General features: G+C 32.7%; 1 protein-coding gene and 1 long non-coding RNA gene across 12 annotated transcripts in view; one reads left to right on the plus strand and one right to left on the minus strand.

Moving 5' to 3' along the window:
• Positions 1–16,881: 16,881 nt before the first annotated feature.
• On the plus strand, positions 16,882–23,273 carry LOC143256783 (uncharacterized). Its single transcript, XR_013031486.1, has 2 exons — positions 16,882–17,016; positions 19,292–23,273. It is a non-coding gene; the product is annotated as an uncharacterized LOC143256783 (long non-coding RNA).
• The window catches only part of LOC143256781 (5-hydroxymethyl-dUMP N-hydrolase-like), a 40,681-nt gene continuing 32,668 nt past the window's right edge, over positions 19,135–27,147 (minus strand). For 8 of the 11 annotated variants that reach the window (XM_076514445.1, XM_076514446.1, XM_076514452.1 and 5 more), the window contains 2 exons: positions 26,211–26,453; positions 19,135–21,721 (listed from right to left, as the gene is read on the minus strand). In XM_076514445.1, coding sequence (XP_076370560.1) covers positions 21,687–21,721; positions 26,211–26,453 — 278 coding nt within the window. In that variant the 3' untranslated portion in view covers positions 19,135–21,686. Of the gene's footprint in view, positions 21,722–23,561; positions 26,454–27,147 lie in introns of those variants that run through there. The other 3 variants (XM_076514449.1, XM_076514453.1, XM_076514448.1) reach the window with 2 other exon arrangements.

Genomic DNA, 27,147 nt, shown 5'->3' on the forward strand with positions numbered 1-27,147 from the left:
GAAGATGCACAAGAAGTAGATCTGAATGCCAGAGATAAATTTCGTATCACCACCTTCTACACAATTGTTGACAAACTAGAAACCCAGATGAGAACAAGAGAGGTGTACAAAGAAATATCAAACAGATTTTCTTTCCTAAGTGATATGACAAATGATGTCACTTCATATGCTGAAACTGAAAGGTACTTTCAGTGTTCCCAAAAGCTAATTGATGTTTACCCAGAAGACTTGGACACTAATCTCTCTGTCGAGCTTCAGCAGCAGTTTCTCTCATATGTGCGCTATAAGTTTAGGGCAACAAAAACTGCAGAAACCAGATTCAGTCATTTTAAACTTTATAAAATAATTTCAGAAGACAAAATTGAGCGTGCATTTTTAAGCGTAAACATTGCATTGTGTATATTTTTAACATTAATGGTCACAGATTGCACAGCTGAGCGTTCATTTTCTCAACTCAAGCATATTAAAATTCCCAACAGAACAACTATGCGACAAAACAGGCTTGGATGCCTTGTCTTTGCTGAATATAAAGCACACTTGTTTCGCCAAATTAGTTTTGAGGACTTGATCAAAGACTTTGCAATTAAAAAATCTAGAAAAACTCTTTTTTAAAATTGAAATAAATATTAAGGTATAAGTAAATGATTTACTTACAGGGTTTTAAGTTCAAAGTGAGAAATTGTTAATACAAAAGTGAGAATTTTTTGAATGAAAGGGTTTTGAGTAAATTTTTCATTTTTGTTAACACCAAAGTGTGAATTTGCGAACATCAAAGTATGAATTGTCAACTCATAGTGAAAACAAATATACAGTAAAAATAATTCTTTTTAATTATCATTAATCAAAGAAGTAATTTCTCTCATCACTTCTAAATATTAGGCCTCAGTAATTGCTTGATTTTGATCCATGCCCAATTTGTTAAATAAATAAAATGAATTTTTTTAATTTAATGTAGTTGCAGGGACTGGCCTGGGAGAAAAACTAAAGAAAGGTTATAAATATTCAAATTTTTATTTCACTTTCAGCACTTATTGAGTCTTAATGTCTTGTCAGTTAAGCAGTGGAGGGGTCGAGGGGGGCGCCGTTGTTGGATTGTGCTTAGGGCATCAGTTGCCCTTAATACAGCCCTGAGATTGTGTGTATAGTAATTACATGTATGGGTGTGTTGGGCTAAGGATTCTTCTACAGTAGGTGTCTGTGACTTGTTTGCTATATATTCAAAAAGCAATGAATACTAGTCACTCTACTTGTTTTAAAAATAATATATATATATATATATTCGGAACTAGTCAAACGTATGTACACCAACTTTTTTACACGAAAGGGGTCATAATTGTATCATAAACACTATATAGTTCTTTTTTTGTTGTCAAAAATCTACCTAGACCTGTTCAGTTACTTTGAGCTTTTAGTAGACAAGCTGAACTATTTTTCTGTTACTGTTGCTAAACAATATGCTTATTTTATCGTCGAGTTACACGGTTGTATTCCATACTTCTAAAATCGTCTGCTCCTTTTTTTTTCTCTTTATAATTCCAAGAATATTCTGTTTTTTGTCAAAGGCCACTAAGACTTGTTCAATTACTTTAGAATTCTTTTTGACTAAATAATTTTTCTTCTTATCTCTTTCAAAGTCATTAGTCACACCCCAATACATCAATTGTTAGGCCTTCCACTACTACGACGTTTAACTTTTCTTTGGCGTAATTCCTTTTCGCAATTTTACTTTTATCCTCCCCAGCTCTATTTTTTTCCGTGTCTGTTTTTTAACTATCACCTTACACTGTTTGTATGTTTATTACTTAAACGTTTGCTTGCTATATCCTCGACATCTATAAACTTTACGCAACGTTCGATAATATAAACATCACTTACGTAACTAAGCTTGTAATAGCATTTGATTTAAAACAATTGCTTCTAACCCTCTTGTTCTAAACAACACTAAATAATCATAAAATATTCATCCAAGAAATAAATTAATTAATGTCTAAATTAATAGTCTTTTATATCATGACAATGCTTTAAACTGGTGTTGTTTATTTCAAGTTATGTGTGTGCTTCTTATAGCAAAGCCACATTGGGCTATATGCTGTGTCTGCGAGAGGAAACGAATCTCTAATTTTAGCGTTGTAAATCCGAAGACTTGATGATGTCCCAACGGGGAACTTGAAATTATGTACAAAGCTACGCAAAGGGCTATCTGTGATCTTCTCACCACAGGTATCGAAACTAGGTTTCTAGCACTGTAAAACTAGACGTACCGCTGTACCACTGAGGAGCTAAACTAATGTTAGCGGTCATTAGTTGATTAAGAAATAGCACCTTTTCAAGTAGATATGGCAGCATTCTGAGAAAACCCATTTTCACTGATCGAGTCCTAATAACTTGCTCGACCTTTAAGGAGCAACCAGAAATATCTGAATAGTTTTTATGAAAATATATGAGTTATAACTTGCATTAAGGAAAGCTTAAATTTAGAGTTACACACTTCACCAGAACCTGTTTGAAAATTGTTAGTATAGTTTTCCTTGTTGTTGATAGCAAAGATATTTAAACGAAAAGATCACTGATTAGGTAGCCTTATGAATGATAGTCTTAAAAAAAAAGATGAATATAATCTCAGCATAACAGCGCTCTACTTTACAAATATCAAGAACACTGACATATCCAGATCCAACCGTAAAGGTGTGATGTCATCAGATAACTTAAGAAATACTTTAAATAAACTTACGTATTTGCTGTTGATTGTTTTCTTTGTTATTTTTTGTAGAAAAAGAGAAACCATTTTTACGGCGTGCAGTATATCTGCATACAACTTATGTTACACATACTTACTTTATCATACTTAGGATCAAACCATTGACAGTTACCAGTTAAAACAGGTGAATTCTTACACAGTTGCAATTACACCTGATTCTACAATAAATGTGTACTACCAAAGATCTACTATTCTCTGTCGATCACTTGAGATACATTGGCATTCAGGTATGTATGGTTTGTAGTGCATGTGCCACTCACTGTGAGGTGACAATATTACAATACCGTATCTTTCAGATTAGTTGAAAATCATGCTCGTCTTGTATTTGTAAAAATAATAGAATGATCTGTTCATGTTGTGTATGTAAGAATACTGGGATGCTATGTTCATATTGTATCTGAAAATATTAGAACGCCGTGCTCATAATGCATCACCGAAAATGGTGTCGTAGTAAGGATGTACCAAATCATCTTATTTGTCGCAAAATTTGGAAATATTCTGGTAATTATTTTCACACGTCTTATAATAACAGTCAAGAATGTTAATGGGAAATGCTTCAGTAATTTAATTTTACGGGACATAACATTTCGTCTTTTTTAATCTTAATTTAGTTTATTTTTTTTGCTTTCATAAAAGCTTGCATTGTTTGTAATAACCCGAATAAAAATAACGATATAATTCAACAGTATATACTATACATTATAGTTCTGATTATTTTAGAGTTTGGTTTGTTGGGAAGTTTGCGCAAAGCTACACACGGACTACTGGGGCTAGCCGTCCCTGAGTTAGCAGAGCAGGACACGAGAGCAAGCAACTACTCGTCCCTACTCACCGCCGATTCTTGGGGTACTCTTTTACTATCGAATATTGAGATTGACCACACATCATAATGTGACAACGTCTGTTTGTTTGTTTTTCGAATTTCATGCTGAGCTACACGAAGGCTACCTGCGCCAGTCGTCTCTAATTTAGCAGTGTAAGACTAGAGGGAAGGCAGTTAGTCATCACCACTCACCGCCAAGCTACTCTTTTACCAACGAATAGTGGGATTGACCGTAACATTAAAGCGCCATCATGTCTGAAAGAACGATCATGTTTACTGGGACGAGGATTTGAACCAGCAAGCGCCCTAACCACCTGCCCATGCCACTCTAGGGTTAACTCCCTGGTAGTCGTAATAAAATGTCTTGTTTTTACCAAAATATTAAACTTTTTTTTTATTACAAAAAAGAGTTTTTAGCTACATTCAAAGATATGTTAGTGTCCTTGTGCTTTAGAGAAAAAATGAATAAAAGCAGTAAGTTCTCAACGTCCTACTTTTGTTTTTACGTAATAATATAATTATGCCGGTAAATGTACATGCTAGAGCAGCTTTTACAACCACAGGTGACCTTCATACACTGTTTATCACAGTAACAAGTTTGTGGAACGTTAATATGGGCCTGGCATGGCCTAGCGCGTTAAGGCGTGCGCTTCGTAATATGAGGGTCGCGGGTTCGCGCCCGAGTCGCGCCAAAACATGCTCGCCCTCCCCGCCGTGGGGGCGTTATAATGTTACGGTCAATCCCACTATTCGTTGGTAAAAGAGTAGCCCAAGAGTTGGCGGTGGGTGGTGATGACTAGCTGCCTTCCCTCTAGTCTTACACTGCTAAATTAGGGACGGCTAGCACAGATAGCCCTCGAGTTGCTTTGTGCGAAATTTCAAAAAACAAACAAACGAACGTTAATACACAAAGGGAAATTGGTATGTTTATCAAAGAGGTCTTACATGACGGCTTCAAGTCAAGAATGAAGTTGTCTACTTTTCCATCTCTTAAGAAATATCAAAATGTGGTTAAGTGATGAAAGTTATTTCACATATATTTACAAATAGCGTAAATATAGAGATTATTTAGTCTTAAATGAGTTACATTTAGAGCAGAAATAATAACGTTGTTTTGAATTAAGCACAAAACTACACAATGGGCTGTCTGTGCTCTATCCACCACGGGTATCGAAATCCAGTTTTTAGCGTTACAGTCATACCGCTGAGCCACTGGGTGCAGAAATAATGACATTATTACTTTAGTCATACATTACACTACATCATTCATGTAGTTTTATAGTGTCACTGACACTGTATAAAGTATGTGATTTGTGTTTGTGTCAAAAAATATAATTTATCAATAACACTTTGTACTATCAGTGTTTGAAATGTTTTGAATACTCTGTTATATTAAATTTTTAACATCGACTCTATATAATATATATATGAGTGTGTGTGTGTAAAGCAGAGTAATTTGTATGTCCATCTTGTATCATAAGTCATTACATGAAACCGGTTGAAGAATTTCAATGACATTTGGCAGAGAAACGCATGTGTTTATGCATGAGATAAACAATCTTTATGCTATGGCTCAAAGTATTTTTTGTTTAAGTTCGGAATTGCTAGGAACCTGGACGAGGGCCTTTACTAGTATATAAAAGTCTTGTATAGCAGATTCTGGGAAAGTTAGGTTTCGACGTAATTTGCGATTGGCAATACACAAAGTAGAAGAAAGGTAACCTTTTACAAGTGACAATTAAAAGTCACGAGACTAATTATTAATCTCTCTAAAGTCTACGGAAGAAAATCCCACGTAAAATAGTATACGACTTACAGCATGCAACATTGACGAAGTTAAGCTTGAAAAGAAACTGAAGTTAACTACTAGGTTTCGGGTAATTTTCTAAACAGTTAATGCCTAACCTGTAAGTACGTGTACGTTGTACAAAAAACGGACATCATATCCAACAACTGAAACAAGTCATGTAGTATATGGTGATACAGGTTGAAAAATATGCACTTTACAAATGTAACTTTTTGACTGGTAGTTTAGATGCTGTCTAGACCAAATAATACGACAGGCCTAATAAAAATGATATATGATTCATGAAGTAAAGCAACGAATATTTTGTGCAGAGTTCACAGAAGTAGGCCTTTTAGTGCCTTAGGACACAAAGAAGTAAAGTATAGGTTTTCAATAATAATAATAAAGTGTGTATAAGTCTCCAATTTTATATAATATAGGTTTATAGCTGTGGTAACTAAGGTAAACGACGGGGCTTGTGCATAAATGAACTAAAAACACTGCGAGGTTTAAGCTTAGTTCGTGTTTATGTCTGAATTTTATCGTCAGAACCAAACATTCCCTGAACGTGCACACTCCCTGAAAGACACTTTCAACAGAAAACAGTTATGAGTTATACAAGAAATAGATGCGAGGGAGACTGAAGTATTTGTAACCAGAGACGTTTAACTGAGTTAAAGTAAAATTTGCAAGTTATGCGTGAAATAAAAACGGTATAGGAAACTTGTCAATAGAATATAGGTTTACATAAGTTATATAAACTCTTTCCACAAAGGTGAAAACTAGATTTCAAATATAATAAATTCTTAATGATTTCATACATAATACGAGTCTGTCGAAAGGCTGGCAGAAGTAACAATGCACATACACAGAGTCAGCTAATTAATTAAAAGCACTAAAGCGTATATGCGTAACCAATATAAGTACTAGTCGATTATAAATATTATATTCACAATGTCCACACACAGGTGGTTAAATATATACGCACTTATTAAAAGTCCCTCAAATAAGTTACAAACCTAAATATATAATTAGTCTTTTATTCGTCGGATCTGGACTAAGCGAGACACTGCTTTAAAGTCACTGATATTTTCAAACATTATGAAACATAATATTTTGTTATGTAATCCAAAATTCAAGTATAATTAAATTAAACACTGTGTTATCGGACTTTTTCACCTTATCTCTCTTCCGCTGTTTTTGATTTACAGTTATGATTTTTTCGGTATTTTCTTTGTTAATTGTACAGAATGGTGTATGAAGTTAAGCTAGGTATTTATTAGATTCTTACAACGTATTTCCAAACCTCTCCTGACTAGTTTTTGAAACTACATTAAGTGAAATACAGTGTTTTATCAGCTTCACAGCATACAATTTTCATGTTGGAGCGTATCAGATATTATCATAAGAATACAGAGAGGTCCAAAATTGTACTTCCTATTTTAAAATTTAATTATTAAATAACTAAAGAAATACAACCATGCAGTTTTTCAACTTCTTGCAGTGTAACTCAAGCAGTTTTTATTGGCATGTCAGCAGACTTTTTATAAGTGCACCATCAGTGGCTCTCAGCACGTCTAATCAATATTCTATTTTAGTACACGTTCACTGCAACAAGTCCACAGTTACAGTGGCATTGACATCCGTTATCCTGGTCTTTAGTTTCGTGATGTTTGCTATAAGTGTGCGATACACGATCTCCTTAACATACCCCCAAAGGAATAAATCTAGTGGAATGTTGTCTGGCGACTTGGCCACCGCTGATCGATCCATCCCATTGAACATTTTCTTGAATTTTACAGGGTAAGGCTACAAGGAAAAATCAAAATAAAATAAAACATGACAATAAAACTGTTTCATTTGAGCTATAAGATATTGAAAATTGCATAGCTGTACTTATTTAGTTATTTAATTATTAAATTGTAAAATAGGGTAGATAATTTTGGGCCACACTGTATTTTAATAACAAACATAATGCAACTCCAATGATTAATTAATCTTGCTATCTACCATACATAATGTAATCTAAAATCTATTACCAAATATTTGACAACATGCTTGCCTTAAACACTTACGTACACTTTTTATACACGTTCAAAAATAAGTCCATATAAGCATTAATAACTTATTTGTTGTCTTCCAAATTTTGTAGTGCATAAGAGAGGAATTTACACATTTTGGAAAAAGTTAAGAGAAATACATCCTTTACACTCTAAATATTTATAAAATTTTTTATTAATAACTTTTTTGAGGCAGAAACTCACTAAAACTATTAAAACCGACAGTTACTAAATAAATCACATCAGACGATTCTCTTAACATAATATGAGAGGGAACTCGTGCTACATGTACGAAACATTTTTGTTTGTGTTTTTTTTATTTGAATGCACAAAGTTTATAAAATGTAAGGTCAGTGTTGTGTATCTGAAGTAATTGAAACCATTAGATGGCCTGATGAGACTACTCACGGAAGGATTCTAAACACATCTGATGGCTGTGCAGGGCGTTTCAATGATTGCAAGGTTAAACCCATTCCACATGCGACACCCATTAAACACATTTTGTACAAAAGACACTTTGAGCCAAATGGTGCTTGAGAATGCCAAAAGTGTCGAATGTTAAAATTCATAGGGCGATGGTGCGGTTATTCTAAAAATTTATAAACAAATTTGCATACTAAACCTTAATACAAAAACGCTGCTGTTTGAGATGGGGCTTTGAGAAATGACAAATCCATTCACTAAATATACTGCTCAAAAAATTAAAAGAACAAGTATACATTTCAGTATATTTTTGTCATAACTAAATTTATGTATGAAAAACATATCCGCTCCTCTACAAGTGTATTTTTAAGCTTGCGAGTGACGTTTGAAGTAACTCAAACGAAACTCACCTCACTCAAGGAGAATACAACTCAAGGTACCCTATATAAGACTGTTACGTGAAACTATGCATTCCTCATTAATTCTTGAAACAAACACCAACATGTATCTTTTGCAGCTCATTTTGTCATTGTGCACTTTCATCTTGTGAACCCAAGCAGTCAGGCGCCATCTGACAGAGAACGAGGTGGCCAGGGCGGTCCAGATGATGGGGAATGGCCAGACCCAAAGGAGTGTGGCACAGCGCGTCAGTGTGTCATCAATAGACTTTGGCGATGCTACCAGGAGATGAACTCTTATATCAGGAGACCAGGTCAAGGCCGTCATCGCTGCACAATAGCCAGAGAGGACCGCTACATTGTGACTACCGCTCTGCATGATAGGTTAGCTACGGCTCGGTCCTTGTGAAATAACCTTCAGTATTCCACTGGAACCCGTGTGTCGACTCAAACAGTTCCCAATCGTCTGCACGAAGGATGCCTTAGGGCCAGACGGCCTGCAAGAGGCGTTATTGTGACAGCGCATAACCGTGCAGCAAGGTTGGAGTTTGCTCGTCAGCACCTGGACTGGGAACTTTGTCAATGAGCTATCGTGCTGTGGACAGACGAGAGCAGATTCACTGTGTCTCGTGATGATGGTCGTGCGAGAATGTGGAGACGCCGAGGAGAGCGAATATCCGTCTGTAACATTGTACAAAGCAACGTTTATGGAGGAGGTTCTGTAATGGTCTGGGCAGACATATACTTGGGTGGCCGCACGGACCCACTCATACTCGACAGCGGTGCTCTGAACGCACGACGATATAGAGACGAAATTCTGGAACCCATTGTGAGGCCTTTTGCCGGTGCTGTCGGCAATGAGTTCATTCTCATGCAAGTTAACGCGCGAGCCCACGTCGCCTGGCTGTGTATGGAGTTTCTTGAGGAGGAAGGAATAGAGACTTTTGAGTGGCCCGCCAGATCTCCAGATTTAAATCCGATTGAGCATTGTTGGGATTTGTTGTCGAGGCGTGTTACTGAACTCTAGCACCCTCCTCAGAATGTACAGGAACCCCGACAAGCCCTGGTAGACGAATGGGCTGCCATACCCCAAGACAACATCGATACACTGATTCAAAGTGTGCCAAATCGGTGTCAGGAGTGTATCATAGCCCGTGGAGGTCACACTGGATATTGAATGCTTCAGACATTTCTTGAATGAACGCATGTAAACTGTTTAAAGTATTGTTTTATATAGAATATTAGTTTTGGTAATATTGGTCATTTAAAAAAATTATCCATGTTTTACCGTTCATCACACATTAAAAAATGGATACAGATAGAACTGAAATGAGGTAAATTACCTAAAAATATAAAAAAAGTATTATCACATTTGGAACACTAAGATAAATTATATAAGGAAACGTGCATGTTTATTTACTTTTTTTGAGCAGTTTATTTCCCTTCGCGATTCATAATAACTTACATCAACCTCCTTAAGCTTTTGGTTACGACGTCTGTACTTCCTCACATCTAATTTGATTTTTGTATAATGTAGTAAAGTTTAAAAAGCTCCTCAAACGCGTATACACGTTGCTTTAAATTGTACAGATAAAGTATCTTACTACTTACTCGTTCACGCGAGTTTATATCTTATTCTGAAACAAGTGCGAACTAAAAACACTTAATATCGATGCCAGTGTTGCTAAGATCATCTCAATAAACACAACATTAGATGAATTGTACTTTTTTTATTTATAAATACGAGAGATTTTCGAGATTATGAAACGCGTTAACTATAATAAGTGTCGTTGTATGTCCGTTACTTGATTTCAAAATATCACGTGATTAGATATGTCCTGAGTTTCTTCTTTTTTTTCAGCATATCACTAAATTCTGTTTTCAGCCTATGGTTAATGCTCATTGTTTAAAAGTTTAGTAAATACGATTGTTTGATTTTAATTTCACGTAAATGTAATTTAGCAATGTAAAATTAGATGGAAGGCAACTAGTCATTACCACACACCGTCAACTTTTGGGCTACTCTTTTTACTAACGAATAGTGGAACTGATCGAACATTATAACGCACCCACGACTGAAAGGGCGAGCGTGTTTTATGACGGAGATTGTATCCCACCTCTCTCAGAATGCGGGGCCACGACGTATGTCATAAGACAATTTAGATTCCAAGATGTTAAGGAGAAGATGAAACTCATTTTATCAATTTTATGCTTACCACAGAATACACGTTATTAAAAATAACCTAATTAAAAATATTATACTACTAATAGGCTTTTCACAGATCAGTGTACATAATACGGTCAAAGAGTTGAACTGGAGGGATCGAATGATTAAGTAGGACACAACCTCATTACAGACAAATCAAGACTATTCCAGGAAGTGGATGACAGATGTATAATTATTTATTTCTAAGTCGCCAAGTTCTGCAAACCCATTTGCATCTCATTAGGGTCTTTGGCCCTAGCGGCTAGCGTACTCCGACTGTGAGTCCTACAATTTGTAATTCCTTGTGATAAACAACAACAACTCGAACTGTTTATAAACTTTTTAAAACATTCAAAATAAAAATCTTATAAACACTCAAAAAATGTTGTAACATAAAACAAGTGTTTGTGAGTAAAAATATGTTATTACGTTCAATAAAAAACATAATTTGAATTTATGTAAAAACTTGAGTATATCTGCTGGCTCTCTTTTTGAACTACTGACTAGAGGACAGACAGCCAGGTAAGAACACCCTACCACCTACTATCCATGCTGTGGTATTGACTCTCACTCTTATACTACCTCCTCAGTTTAAAATACATGGAATATTTCATGGTATTGTATCCAGCTTGCTAGCTCTATAATTCAGTTTTACGACATAGTCAACTCATGTCCACAATATCGTAAACATACAGGCGTATACAGGTGCATATTAAAAGCTAAGAAATATTTAACTGTACGTTAGATAAAATATATGATCATATTACTTTCTTCTATAACTGTAGACTGAATAATGTAAGTACCAAAGGGTTTAAATATCAAATAACCCATTCATCCACCATATTTCAAAGGCTAACTCAAGCACTTAATAAAATCATGGTTCAAGATAGTATACAAATATCACCATATAATTAAACACAAGACACTTAACAACATTAAAAATATGTATTAGAAGACAAATAATACGAAAGACATTACAGGCAAGCCAGATATTAAAACTTTATAACACCCACGTATTAAGGAAATTCACATGAATACAATTATCTTAGTACAATAAGCCAACCAACACTACAAATATACCTAAATGTGCAGTATAAAACTTAAGCGAACAACTATTAATATAACCAGAAAAAAAAAGTGTGCAAACAGTAATACTAAACATTTCTTTTGACATAGGAAAATACCAACTCTATATATGGCTAAAACTACCAAATGATACAACTTACATTCTACCATGATTATTGAAATAAAACAAAAAATTAACATAATTATCGTCATAAAGTGTAATTAATATTATATCAGAAAATAAATGATTTTGTTCTATAACCACTTAAGTTAAAATAAGCAATATTCTTTAGCAGCAAGTTTCATTATAGTTTGAAAGATATCAGATGTAACAGGTCACTAAAACACAAGTTTACCAACATTTCCTAATGATTTTTGTTCAAATTACAGAAAGAAAAATACCACATGAAGATTTCATTGAGTTAATTTCTTTTCGTCATCAACAATGGCAAAATCTCTACTGTGTATGCATAGGACTTTCGACTGAAAAAATTTAAATCCTTCAAACTGATTTTCAATGCAACTTGTTTGTGAAATTCAAAATCTAGCATAACTGTCAACTGTCACTGAAATAATTATAATAATCAGTGTCAACACCAACACAATGAATCAACATGCTGTTTCTCTTTAATATGCGAATAGATGTAGCTGAAAATCTCTTCTTTTTTAAAGAGAAAAGTTAACACTTTAATTTTTAAACACCGAAGGAGCATTTTTCAGAAATATATACTTTGCATTTTTTTTTTCACGCTGAATGGTTAAGTTCAGAAACGAAATAGCGAATTTAGCACATCCATTTACAGAAAAAAAAATTTAACTGGGTTGTACACGCGCATTGAATGTTTTCTACCAAAATATTTCAAACTAAACATAGTCTTAACTCTTTAAAAGGCCTACTCAATCTGCTCTGATTACAAGTATATTCATAATGAACTAATTTTCCTACAGAACACCTTAAAACATACATATCCTCCATTTTTACAAAAAAACATGAGAAATGAAAATCCACTGAATAATATCAAATCATGTTCCAAATTCTCTTTAATACTTGTTATTACTTATCTTATGAAACAAAATATTATTGTTATAACCCAACTCAATAAGCTACTTAGGTCTTACTATATCCAGATTAAACTCCATATTGTCTTCAGATCGTCACTTTGCATCAATAAATTTTTCAGAGAAAAATATGTTTTACTTGGATCTTATATTCAAAGGTCTTATACATGTGGCTGGTTTAAACTCTCCTATATAACTTCTCGCCATTTACAAGCACAAGCCTTGGAACACATGAAAGTATCTCACAGAACTAGATTATAGTTCAAACTCCACCTGACTCTTTTGATCTGTTCTTACAATGAAACGTCATCACACCCAATTTCCTGAGTAAAACTTTAAAATTCTACTTTATTGGTGTAATAACTACGAAGTGTTAATAAAAGAAAATTGCATAATATTAATGAAAATCCAAGCATCAATAGACATTCAAACTTGTTCCCCCTTGCTTTACTTAATAGCTCTCTCCCTCCTTTTCCTTTAAAACTGAATATATAATGATTACAATAAATATTATTCAATTCATAGTTTATTAGATTTACTAGAGACTGAATATGTAATTCCGAAACATTAGTTAAAAGTTGTTTATAACTGTTGCTATGGCTCTACTATTCAATAACAAAGTGACATTGTAAAAGATGTTAGTATTGATACAGGTATTTTTAGTGTACACAGGAGCTAATGATGTAGGGAAAATTGGTCCATTTGTAGAGAACCAGATTTCTCTGACTTATGGATCTTTCATAAGCTGATGGTTAGAGTGCTCGACTCACAATCTACGAGTTGCAGATTCGAATCCCGTAACCAAACCTGCTTGCTCTTAAGCCTTGAGTGTATCATAATGTGGTGGTTAATCACATTGGTAAAAGAACAGCCTAAAAGTTTGTGGTCGGCGGCCTTAACTAGCTGTTTTTCCTCTACTCTATCACTTCTATGACCCGGCATGGCCAGGTGGGTTTAGGCGTTCGACTGGTAATCTGAGGGTCGTGGGTTCGAATCCCCGTTGCACCAAACACGCTCGCCCTTTCAGTCATGAGGACGTTATAATGTGACTATCCCATTATTCGTTGGTAAAAGAGTAACCCAAGAGTTGGCAATGGGTGGTGATGACTAGTTGCCTTCCCTCTAGTCTTACACTGCTAAATTAGGGACGGCTAGCGCAGATAGCCCTTGTTTAGCTGTGCGCGAAATGCAAAAAATATGCATATACATATGATATGCATCACTTCTAAGTTAGGGATAATTATCGCAAAAATACTCGAGCAGCTTTGCGCCAAATTCCACAAACAATCGAGCAAAACATTTAGTTACATTATTTGGACAAGTACTGTAATCATAACAATTCAAATGTTATAAATCAAGTATCTCAAAGGATTATTATTTTATACAAAATTATCAGCAATAATCCATCAATAAGACTCAAGTCATACTCTACACAAACATGGATGTAAATAGGACAAATTTATGAGCACATGAGGTCCATCAAGTATTGGTTACGACGTTATATAATAGAAGATGCGTTATTCAGACACTTAAAGAAAACAAAACGTAGTATTCTTCAAATGCGGTCTCCCTCTAGGACAGCAGTAAGTCTTCGGACTTACACTGCTAAAATCAGGGGGTTCAATTCCCCTCAGTGGGCACAATAGAGAGCCCATTGTGGCTTTACTATAATAAAAACACATACACAAAACATACCTACAAATAAGTACCGCATGGAAACAAACAGAAACGAAAAACGGCACCACATGATTAATTTCCCATTTTCGTTGCACCATACTCTAACTATGCCATTCATAAATACAAGGATAGACAAATTGTAAGCATAAAATCCTCAACGTTAACTAATGGTTTAATTGTGATAAATACACGAACATAGACAGATTTAAATGAAAAAATCACTGGTATTTATAAAATAAAGGACTTCACTTTTGTAAGACACAAACACAAAAGTACAATAAAAGCGAGAGTGAGTCTGCAATCTCCGTCCGATATATTCTACATAAACCAAAATAAACAGTGAATAAGATATAAGAGAATGAGAGGGGTTGTTGTTTTGTCTGCTATTAAGCCAAACACTACACAAAGAAAAAGTTATATGGATTCTATCCACCGACGATATCAAAACTCGGTTTCTACCAGTATCGTCTACAGACGTACCGTTGTGTCATTTAGGACTGGGGAGGGGAGAAAATATAGTAATTACCAATAACCATAAAAAAGATAAAATAGTATTAGCTTTATATGTCATCAGAAATTCAATTGAAACTTCTGAGACCGATAATTATAAACTTGATAAAATTAGGAGTTACATCAAAGAGATCGCGAAATCCTCAGTCCATGCCAAGGAGATTTCCCTCTTTCCTTTATGGGGGTTACTTACTATTGCTTTGGTTCAAAGGCTTTACTCGCTGTAAGCGTATTATGAGATTAGTCAGGCGATTAATGTCATTGCAGTATTCAAATTTTAAGGAAGCAAGAAATACAAATAATACGACTTCAGCGTGGATCAGCGTGAATACAAGATATTTATATGTCATAAGTAAATTGATAAGAACCAATGTCTAGATATAAATGACATAAAGTTGATTTTTAATTTATATATCAGTTGCTGAATATCCACTTGTTTTACATTTCTGCTATTTTTGAGTTCATCTCCAACGTTTGTCTTTATATATCACGGTGTGACATTAGTGAGATGGAAAGGTAAACAGATAATTTTAATAAAATACATAAATGTGCGCTCAGTCATGAAAAAACCGATTTTATTTCAGTTATGAACAGCATATATATTGTTGATAGCTGCATTTTAAATCTATAATTTAAATATTATAGCAAATAAGTACTTTGACAACTAACCGTATAATTTCGCATTACCAAACATGAAATCAACTTTGACGACACGAAGTTTTACAACCGTTAACATACGTATGATATTTATAGTATTTTAAAATTTAAAGATAGCACAGAAAAGGAGATAATTTTATCTCTGGATGTGAGTGTGGCCTAATGGTTATGTTATTAAACTCCATCTTTTTTTTTTTTTTTTAGTTTTTACTAATAAAGATTTAAGCAATATTCGTTATCCTGAAAAATTCAGCCGTGGGGCCGTTATAATGTAACGTTCAATACCACGATTCGTTGGTAAAAGAGTAACCCAATAGCTGGCAGTGGGTGGTGATGACTAGCTGCCTTCCCTCTAATCTTACACTGCTAAATTAGGTACAACTAGCGCAGATAGCTCTCATGTAGGTTTGCGCGAAATTCAAAAAACAAACTCTGAAAAAGTATGGAAAGGAAATGAGATCGAACAAAATGGTCACATTATCCTGTAGGTTTTAGGGATAGATTGGCTCACTGAATAGAAAACTGTTTATTACAAATAATGATTTATATACAAAAGTTTTACAAACTAACAAACTACACTGAGTCTCCTATCTAGTCTAGAACTGAATATCTTATGGATTGTCCAGGTCCAAGACGAGTGAATTAATTTCATGTTAATACACGGATATACTTCACTTGATTGGAATGCTAGCTAGCTCTCTTCTTGTTTGACTTAACGCGGTTTACAAGCTTACTTTCCACAGAGGAAAATAAATATCTAATTTCCTCGTAAATACTTATGTTCGAAGATAATTCTTTGAAGTTGATTGGTTGGTAATGTTCAAAATATGTAAACGTTTCTGGTCAAATTCTTTAATTTTCCAATTAATAAGCATTAATCACAATTACAGCTTACGAGGCTTACAGTATAGATTGTAGCAACCAAACAAATTCTAAAATTGTCTTCACGTCTTGCAATAGTTTGCTTTTATACTCTCGAACTTACAACAATGTTCGATGATACACCAGTGTGTTCGTAAAACATATACATATATTATCGATTCTTACTCTCGAGAATCTCCCACAAATTTAAAGAACAGGCAGGATTTATGCAACACAAGTCCAACAATATGTCACATGCATCAAACTGAAACAAACGCAGATGTTAAAGTAAATGTATAACAGTAAATCCGTTACATAATAAATATATAGGTCTTTTATTTCTTACAGTTTGAGAATTGTGAAGGTATTTTTTGTTAAATTATATCAGTTTGAAAGTATACTGAGAAGATCTCAGATAACTTGAGATAAGATACAGTTTAAAGACACGTTGAATGTGTAACAGAGAAAACTTTATTACAAGTTTAACACAACACGAAATGTGTAATGTTTAGAGAAGGTTTTTTCTCATCATCAGATACACGTAGTTTACCTACATACAGGAATGTATATTAGAATGGACAAAAGAAGTCACGTGACTGGAGATTGCTCATTGCTTAGTAAAAGTGTTTTTTGATGTTCGGTGTTTTAATTTTTTAATCGATTTATAATGATTTTACTGAGTTGCAATGTTTCTAACATATTCGTTAATAACATAAAATCATCATCAAATCAAGTAAGTGTTGTGAGAATGTGGGATAATGAAAAATATATTGAAATCTCTAACGTTTTTATTTTAGCGTGTTCAAACAAGGTGCATAAATAAGTTAGCTAATTTGTCACTTAATTACTTCAAATTGCAGTTGTGATATGTTTTGAATTAAAATATCATTACTGTTATCGGTGATAGTAAATATGTTCTCAATATTTTATTACCAATCTATTTGATTTATAGATGAGTGTGGGATTACTGTATATTTTTAAAAACAAACATAACCATAATAATTGTGACAGGTGGTAATATTTAGTTGACATTAGCAATTCATTCACTGAGTAAAGACTATTATATGAAGCCAAAGTCAATCCTAAAATAAAACAAGCAAATCAAAACTAAGCTAATAAAGTTAATGCAGTGGTTGGAAAGTTGGAAGCTATCACATTTGCAGTTGTGTTTGTTTTGTCTTTGCTGTGTGTGTGACGGGGGGTAGATGGCATGTACTAACTAGTTTGTGTGTCTTCCAGCAAAGCCACAATGGACTATCTGCTGAGTCCATCCAAGGGAATCGAACCCCTGATTTTACCATTGTAAATCCAAAGACTTACCGCTCTACCAGCGGTGGACAATTACTTTGTGAGATTGTTGATTAATCAGTTAGTAAGTGGCACTAATAGTACAGTTGTTTCTTACATTTAGGCTTGGGTGTTGTTGACTCTAAAAGGTTGCACCAGCTTTACAAATCCTTTTTATTTGGTGAGTTGGGCAAATATATGCCAAATTACTTTTAATTATAATGCATGTGGCATATTACAAATTGAATTACCAATACAATTTTCAACCTACTTTCAATTTAAAATTGCTAATAGGTTCAATAACTGTATCAGCTCTTTTCCCCATAGTTAAAAACAAAGATGACAGTATTATGGAAATAAAGGATCATGGTGTTCTGGTTCATCTGTCTCTTAAGCCATCCAAGCAACATGCTGTTGCTAATGCCAGTGAAACTGGATTTTAGATTATATCTACAGAGGTAGTGAATACAGGTATAAAGAGTTTATATTGTTATTGTGGTTAAGTCACATTTAGAGTATTGTGTTCAGTCTTGGTCTCTCTATCTTATAAAGGGCACTGGATTATTGGGAAGGATTGAAATGATAGGAACTGGAATGATGCTATGTATGGAAAAAAATAGTCACACAATATACTAATCCATATTCTGGTGCCAACTGCAATATGGATCTTTATGTTTAAACCTGGTTTATAATATGACCACAGTTGGCAAATTTATGTTCAGATATATACTTGAAATGGTTTTTGGTATGTATTCACCAGTGATATTGCTTTCATTTCCAAATTTTTTGTATTTCATGAAGAACAATCCTGAAGTGCCAAGAATCAGTTACAGTTCAAATGTTACAAAGAAAACTGATATTTTAAATATTATGGCCTGTCAAAAATTGGAGGGTCATGGGGTACAATACTAATAAATAATTAAACTTTAAAATTTCACATTCTATGTATCATCTTACTCTGTGAAATTGGGTGTTTTGAAATAATTATGAACTTATAAGTGTTTCATCCTTTCTACTTGTGGCTAAACTCAGTTAGTACTGATGCATTTGAGGGTCTTTCATTTCTACTTTTTTACACTTACAAGGCACATAACAGTTTTTTGGCAATTAAAGGTCTAGACTAGTTTCAATGATTGATGATTATGGATTATAACTACACACTCAAGTAATAAGTATGCATAACTACATGCACTATATTATTTTCTTCATTTTTAATATTTGCTACTAGTCTAAAAAACTAACTTTTCAAGATTTGGTGAAATTTCACACATATTATTTTGCAATTAATAAATATTTTATAATTAAAATGAATTTAAAATATATAATTGCCTGTGTATGTTGAATTTGTTTGCTTCTACTTTCTCATAAAGTCAAACTCTCATCATTACGACTTATCATTCTACTACAGCACATCCATATTCTTGTGGATGTGATCACGTCCTGAATGAAACCATTCCTCCATCCAGTTACATTATATGTGTCTTCTGAATGAGACTAGTCAGTGTTCAGAATTCTAGATAACTGTTCACATGTAATAAAAAACAGAAACAGACAAAGAGGTTGATTACTATTTATAGAGGAATTTATTTGAAATTGATTATTAACTTTACAAAAAATAGCTGAAATATATATTTTAACTTATCTATGTGCTGAAATACAAATCCCACCTTAAAACTGTGATAGAATGTAGGACTGAACAGAAAATAATGTCTTTCTTGCAGAGGAAATCAATGGCAGTGGAAACCCAAATCTCAAAATGAATCACCAACCAGAGATATGCCCAGATGCTGAAAGAGCAACAGACAAGTAGCAGAAAAGCTTGTAGTGTTTCACTTAATACACTAAATGTATGCATCTAATGGAAACTAAGAAATTGAAATTTTAAGGTATATCATACAGTATGAATTAACAAACTGAAGTTGGTTCTCAGGATCAGTACCAAATCAAAAGCTTCCCACATAGTTCATAATAGTCTAAGTACCAAAACACTTAGAGTTATGGATAAGCTGATACATATTGGAGGTAAAAAAGCTTTGTTGAAGATAAGCAATAAATTAAATGGGATAATAAATAATAAGCAAAGCTATTAAAGTAACAATGTTTAACAAAACCTTATTACAAATAGAATGATATAAAAATTGAAATGATTACAAGGATAATAAACATGAGATGAAATAGGCAAAATTCATAAAATGTGATACAAAATACTTCAAAAGTCACCTCCAACAGCAAATTAAACCCTAGAAAGAAACTTTGTAGACCAAATATAGCAGGATGTAATAAATTACTTCAACAATGAGTATAAAAAATGAAATATTACAAACAGGAAACAGAGTTGAAATAAGAAATAGCCATAGATTTATCCTAGAATAATCGAAAAAAGTATAACTGAATCAGAAAAATTAGTAAAACATACAATCACTTATTAATCCAAAGACTGAGTTAAGAAAGAAAATCTGAGTATACATTTCTGGAGAGACGAACCAAAATACTAGAAGAATGACTGAGTCAGAATAGAAGTACTTGCTTGTTTGTGGTTAAGTATAAAGGGATGTCTGTACTCTGTCCCCATATGTATCAAAACCTGGTTTTAGTGGTATAAGGCCCTAGACATACCTCTGTGTCACTGAGAACCTATTTAAAATCAAGAAAGAAGAAGCCACAAGAAAGAAAGCGAGAAAAATCAGTGCTTCCAAGAATATAAGAGGGGTTTATAGATGAAGAATCATATCAAAAGAAAACCTAACAATAAAGCCATGTCACCAAATTGAAAGAGTTTAACCAGGTTAAAAAAAAAAGGCCAAAAGAAAATGTTAACAACAGTGCAACAATCCAATAATAAATGAGACCAATTTAGAGTTTAAACTCAATAATTCATTCTGATTCATGATACTAATATTTTACCAACTGAGTTACCAAGATTTTAAATTCCAAACAAACAGTACTTTATCTGTATCAATACAACTACAGTATGTGGAACATAAAAAAAAGAGAGAATGAAAGAGAGTTCAAGGAGGAGTAGAAAGAGAAATTTCAACCCAATAAACTGGAGTATATTAAGGCAGGAAGGCTGTGCCACTTAAATAAAGGGATCACCAAAATAACATGAAAATAGGTCCTTAATACCAATCTTCCACAAAGATAGGGAAAGATGGTAAATTTAAGAGTGGATTCTTTACAAATTTTGTTTTAAATGTGATGCAGTAGTGATAAATCATCAGTAATTTCATACTTGCAAAACATTTCTGTTATAGTTGAAACCATCAGTATTATTATCATGCATGCAATCTTATACCATGAAAGGACGACGTACAATATTTTGAGTAACAAGTGAGAAGAAAGTACATCACAATGTCAAAGTAATATTGGCTTGAAGATATTCCTAAAATCTCTTAGTTCAGTACTGAATGTTGTTCAAACATTTGAATATGCACCTAACACATGAAAAAGCTACCAAAAAGAGCTATCACATTATTTGTAAACTGAACCTAATATATTAAAGGAGATTTCAAGCTTTAGTTTTTTTTTAATATATATGTAGGAAGCATTTTAAAAAAATTTTGCTTGGATACAAATCTGAAATGAATTCTCTGTTATTACAAAAAAAATTACTATATTGCTTGTTATTAGCATTTACCACAAAATCTGTGTTTATTTAAACTTGTTTTTTTACAGTTTCCTCTCTGTCACTTGCACTTTAATTTTCAAAAGTTAGATTATTAGAGAGAATTTCCAATAGAGGACACATTGATGAAGTTTCTGACATCAATACATCTAAGACATTAACATTAATGTTGACTGAAGATTAATTCATTTGACTAGGAACTTGGTAATTTTGATATTAACTGCAAAATGTCCAAGATGCTACAGAAAGTGAGATTTCCAGAGTTTTATCCAGATCTTGCTGAGAAAGTGAGTACTGCTATTGAAAACCGACAGGATGTAGCAATGTTCATGATATCTGAGTTTTTTGTTGAATGCATAGTTGGTGGAAGCCTGTAGAAAGTGTCTATTGCTGAAATATCAGACTCTGTGATGTCATTATTGCTGTTTCATCCTAATGTGGCAAAAGGTCTGCTGTGGTAAATTGGCTGTAATTTTCTTACCAGCTTAGATTCAAAATTCTGATCCATAGACACCTTTAGTACCTGCTGAGCAAAAGTAACTTGGTTATTCAGTGTAAAATAGATCTCATATACATGTTAAGAATGTGAAGCATTAGTGTCAACTGATACACTATCAACAGTACAGTATGGTTGACTTAAAAGGAATTACATAAAAGTATGCATAGTTTCTACTGGTTTATATTCACATTGACAAACCAATGTTATGGCTGAGCTAACAATGTTGGAAGCACTACCATATTCAACTACTAGATCTTACTTACAAACATGTTTGGACAACAAGTTGATTTGTAAAGTTGCAACAAATGTATCTTCCTGCTTAAATGATTCAATTCTGGTGAGTTTAACAACTTTAAAATAATCCTGCCATTGGTCTAGTAAAGCTGTAATAGACATTTCACCACTAATGTACTGGTCTTACAATTTATTAAAAGAAATGATATATGTTGACCTACTGCATCTGGGGCTTTTCAGTTAAAATTAAAAGAATATCTACATCTAATTTGATACCACTTGTACTTCAAGTTGCCATAACGTGTATATCCATTATCAACTCTCTTAATGTTTTCAAATTTTGCTGGAATAGGTGGGATGGTTATATTAGCACTCAGTTGGATTGCATACATATGAGATCATAGATGAATCACTTTTATTGTTATCATTACTAAAATAATTATTATGTATGATGTTATTTCAGAAAGTCAATAATAATCGATTTCATTTATTTTTGAATTACCTTTGCCATCTGTTTATGCCTTCCCTACGTCTTTCCTCAATATCGTCTGCAGCATTGTCTTCACTAGTTAACAATAATCGTGGCGAATATTGTATTGTTATTATATTAATGTTACACGTATAATTTGGAAAGATAAATTATTCTTTCTTTATTTATTTAATTTTTTTTGCTGTTGTTTGGCATTCTATTGCTAGTAGTAATAATAGTAATAGCAATTTCACCTCTATCTTTATTATAAAGTTCAATATAAACGTAGCTAAGATACATTTTAAAACATGCGTTTCTGATTTCTCAATGAATAACGTTTCTATCGAACAAGAGTTTGAACAAGGCTCAGGTCTGGTTAACCTTCACTTTGTAAATGTTCATTAATATTTGTAACAATAATAAATAACCTTCATAAGTAATGATTCAATTAGCATGACAAGCCAAGTTATAATTTTATAAACAAGTCAAATTTCAAGCAAGTAAATCAAAAATACACTATTTAAAACTTTGAAATGCCAATTTTATAAAGAGTAAAATATAGTATGTAAGACAAAAAAACAAAAAAGGTGGGGAAACAACTATCGTGACCTACGTATATAAAAAACATCCCTTTTATGCCTCAAAATGAATTATGTCGAAAAATTAATAGACAGTATGACAGAAATTTTTATTATCATTTCAAATATTCTTTATCTCCCACATTAGCATATAACACCTATAAGCCCAGTTAAAGTTAAATGCAATCCTCGGTTTTTAACTAGCTAGCTGGAAAAAGGCTGTTTAGCCAATACAGAACACTGTTCTACCTACGAATATTATTTTTCAAAAAAAAAAAAAAAAAAAAGAGTATAATAATCTCTCTCTATATATCTGTATATACAATAGCTGAATGTTGGTTTGTCACGCTTTGTATCTCCTGAGCAATTAACGAGAGAAAACACTGAACATCAAAATTATTATTTTCAACAAAAAATTACAGGAAAATTATAAATTATTTGTTATTGTGTTCTTGTAAACCATTTCCTGAAAAAAAATCATCCTCAATCCTTCAGTCTCCATACGTTTTCTTCTTTGACTGACTGAAACAAATATTTCAAAGATCCAAAGATGAACGAAGAAAGCAACAAGTCATAAACAGAGGAATATATTTGAATATATATTTGTTGTTGTTCGGTTTTTTATTTTATTTTCCACGTTGATATTACACTTGTATGATTTTATTATTACATGTGGAATAAATTGAATTGACCTACTCACCTTCGATACTTTTTACAGAAATGACGACTTAAGCAGACGTTTCTTGCACTCAGGAATGATGATATTCAACGAAAAACATTCTAGCGTTATTCAGCGAACCTAGGCACTCTATTACACTCGATATACCGATTGCATCAAAAATAAAAACAATTTTGCCAGTGAAATACCAACAAGCAACTAAGCCTTTGGATAAAAGCATATATGCAATATGATTTACAACCGCATTTTGTCATTCTATGTGTTATTTCAATAAGGAAAATTTCACTCAAAGCTACACGAGGGCTACCTGTGCCCGATAAAATAACGAGCGTGTTTGGTGGGACGGGGATCTAAACCCGCGATCCTTAGATTGCGAGTCAAATGCCCTAACCACCTGGCTATGCCGGACTAGTGTTTATAAATACTGTAATTTCCTTAAATAAAATATAACTCGATGGCTCAGCAGTAAGACAGCGAGTTTATGATGCTTAAAAAACAGGTTTAAATACCTGCAGTGAGCAGAGGACAGAAAGGCTTTACAATACTTACACATACACTTTAATAAAAACTTTATCATTATGGAAATTTGCTTATAAAAAGAACAAGAAGCTTACACTTTACCTAAAATAATTGTGGGTACAGGTATTATCAGCCTTGGTTGAAAATACTCAAAATAAATTCCTCTGATATTCAAAATTACAATACATACTTGGTGGTCTTCTTCAGACTTATTCAATTCAATAAAGATCATTCTTAACAGTATTCACATCGGCTTTGTTTGTTTGCTTGTTAGATTTCGCTCAAAGTTACACAAAGACTATTTGTGTTAGTTGTCCTTAATTTTGAAGTGATAAATAAGAAAGAAGGCATCCTAATAACAACTCCCAATGCCAATTATTGGGTTATTCTTGTTAGATCAAATGGTAGGATTTGAAAATCGCTCTTATAACACATGAGCAGTCTCAAATAATCCCCACTGGTTATGGGCACCACAGAGCTTTAGCTCTTCAGCTCAATGTGCAAACCACTGAACTGCACTCTCCCTCTGCCTACCATGTTAGAAGTACTAGGAAACTACAGTATTTGGGTTAAAGTGATGCAAAAAAGTAAGGAATTGGGACATGCTACAATTTACTAGAAGTTGCAATATTTTATTGATGTAATATAACACACATTTCCAATAATAATAGTACTAAGGTTCTACTATGACTGGCATATAAATATCCTACAAAACCATTTAAAGATGGCCAAGATAACGACAGCAAAGATGATGTTTGAAATAAAAATGGTTCTCTTACAGCACCATAAAATGAACAAAATTTGGTTGAAAAAAAGTAATATTAGGTACAATGGCACTGACAAACAAAAACCATAGCTTATCACAATTCACCATTAACAATCTGGGTTTTAATTATTTAGAAATTAGTGGATGAATGCAATTGGAGTTTCAAAATTTATGGAAATGACGACTTATTACTTTATTCATAAAACTAATAAAATAAGAATAACACAGATTTCTTCCACAATAATGAATAATGAGCATACATTTAAATTATTTTCTCCATAATGGTTTATTCATTCAACCAAAACAATTGAATGACAGATAACCTAAGAATTATTTTTTGTTACTGAGTAGAGAGCTGAAATTATATTACCTTAACTTCAATTATTTGTGATTACATAAAATGAAAAGTACTAAATATAAGCAATTCAGAATGCCATAACTACTTGATCCTACTCAATTCATAAATACTAAAAGTGTTACAAATTAGAAAACCTAGTATCAGTAAATGATGAATGCATCATTTATAGGCAATAATCTCAAAAAACGTACACAGAATTTTAAAATATTTTCATAATATACTTAATATTACATAAAATGTAATAATCTATTTAATTTAAAAATAATTGTACAAGTTTTCATAGTAATTTGGATTCTTAAATAGCTTATGTTAGAAAAATTATTTTTTAAATAATTCTTTCCCTGTTGTCCTAATATTAAATGTAACCAACACTCAAAATAAATTTCAGTAACTATTTCACTTCAAAAATTTAAAATAATAATAATAATAAAATTACAACAGTAATTAAAATTTCCACCTAATTATTGCAACATTGCTATTGAATAGTTATGATAATATAATTTCAAGGTCAATTTTTATTATTATTTTGCATCTTAATAAATATCTTACTTGTTTAATAATACACAATGTTTCATATGTTAAAACTTTTGTCTGTGGTTATCCTGATGAACATTTTTTAAAATATGGATGCAAGTTTACTAATCTTAAGGGTCCTATGTAAAAATCCAAGATAATCCTAACCTCTCAAATGAAAAACAAAAACTTTCTTTATCACCACAACACCTGAAACTATCAACAGCTGATATCTTATAGAAATAGCATACAGGTTGATGGAAAGTAATTCATTAATACTCCTAATAATGATGTAATTATTAACTGTATTTATTAGATTTTAATTTCAAGTTATTAACAAAGTTTAGAATTGGCAGTGGAAGAGCTCAAGTTTTTTTTTTGTTTTTTTACTATGGGTTACTTTTTGTTTTTTCTTGCATTTTCTGAACTTTCTCAAAAAAGTCCTGCAGTATTTCATCCAAATCAGATTCCTTGTAATCTTTGATAATAATATCATCTCCATTATGGATTCCCCGTATTAATGCTGAAAGAATTTTTCCACACGAAGGGCGGAAAAGGCATAGAATGGGCTTCTTAAATACCACAGCTCTTCCTACTTCATAACCAACACCAAGTGATGGCTGAGTCACTTCTGCTACAAGAACTGTAAAAATTAAATTTGTAAGGTATTTTTAAAACAAAAGGATATTTAACTCTTTTAATAATTTATTTATAATAACATTCATAACTCAGGGCTTTTAAAACATAAATAATTATTAATTATCTTGGAAATTTTAATGGTGTTGATTAAACAATAAACAATTACTTTTCCAACAATGATCACACTTCCCTCAAATCAGTAAATTAAAACTGTTAATACAATTCATTTTTACCTTATTAAGTAACATTATATGAAACTACTGCTGAACTTATCTTGGTTTAATGTATAATACACAATACTGTAGTTGTATTAATGCATTTAAAATAAAAGTTGTTTTGTTTCAAAAAATTATTTAAAGGTATTTAGTACATTATGTGTAGGTTTTTTCAAGACAATCTGTAAATACATTTTTTAAAATATTTTAAAATAATGTTTTTCCGAATGCAATAAGTATTTGCCTTTAGTTTTTTTAATGTTACAAATATTTCCCATAACTTAAAATTGAAATGAAATTTGAATTTCATTTCCAATCTAATATATAACTTTCATTCCTTAAGCAAGCTCTATCAGTACTTTTAACTACTCTGGAATAAGAAACTAAAGTGGTTGCACTTTTGCTTTCATCTTCCAATATGAAATTATTGTATCCCTTTACTACTTCTTTATGATTTTGTTAATTTCTCATGTTAAATCAAAT

The sequence above is a fragment of the Tachypleus tridentatus genome, chromosome 7 (assembly GCF_004210375.1).
Source record: "Tachypleus tridentatus isolate NWPU-2018 chromosome 7, ASM421037v1, whole genome shotgun sequence".
Lineage (NCBI taxonomy): Eukaryota > Metazoa > Arthropoda > Merostomata > Xiphosura > Limulidae > Tachypleus > Tachypleus tridentatus.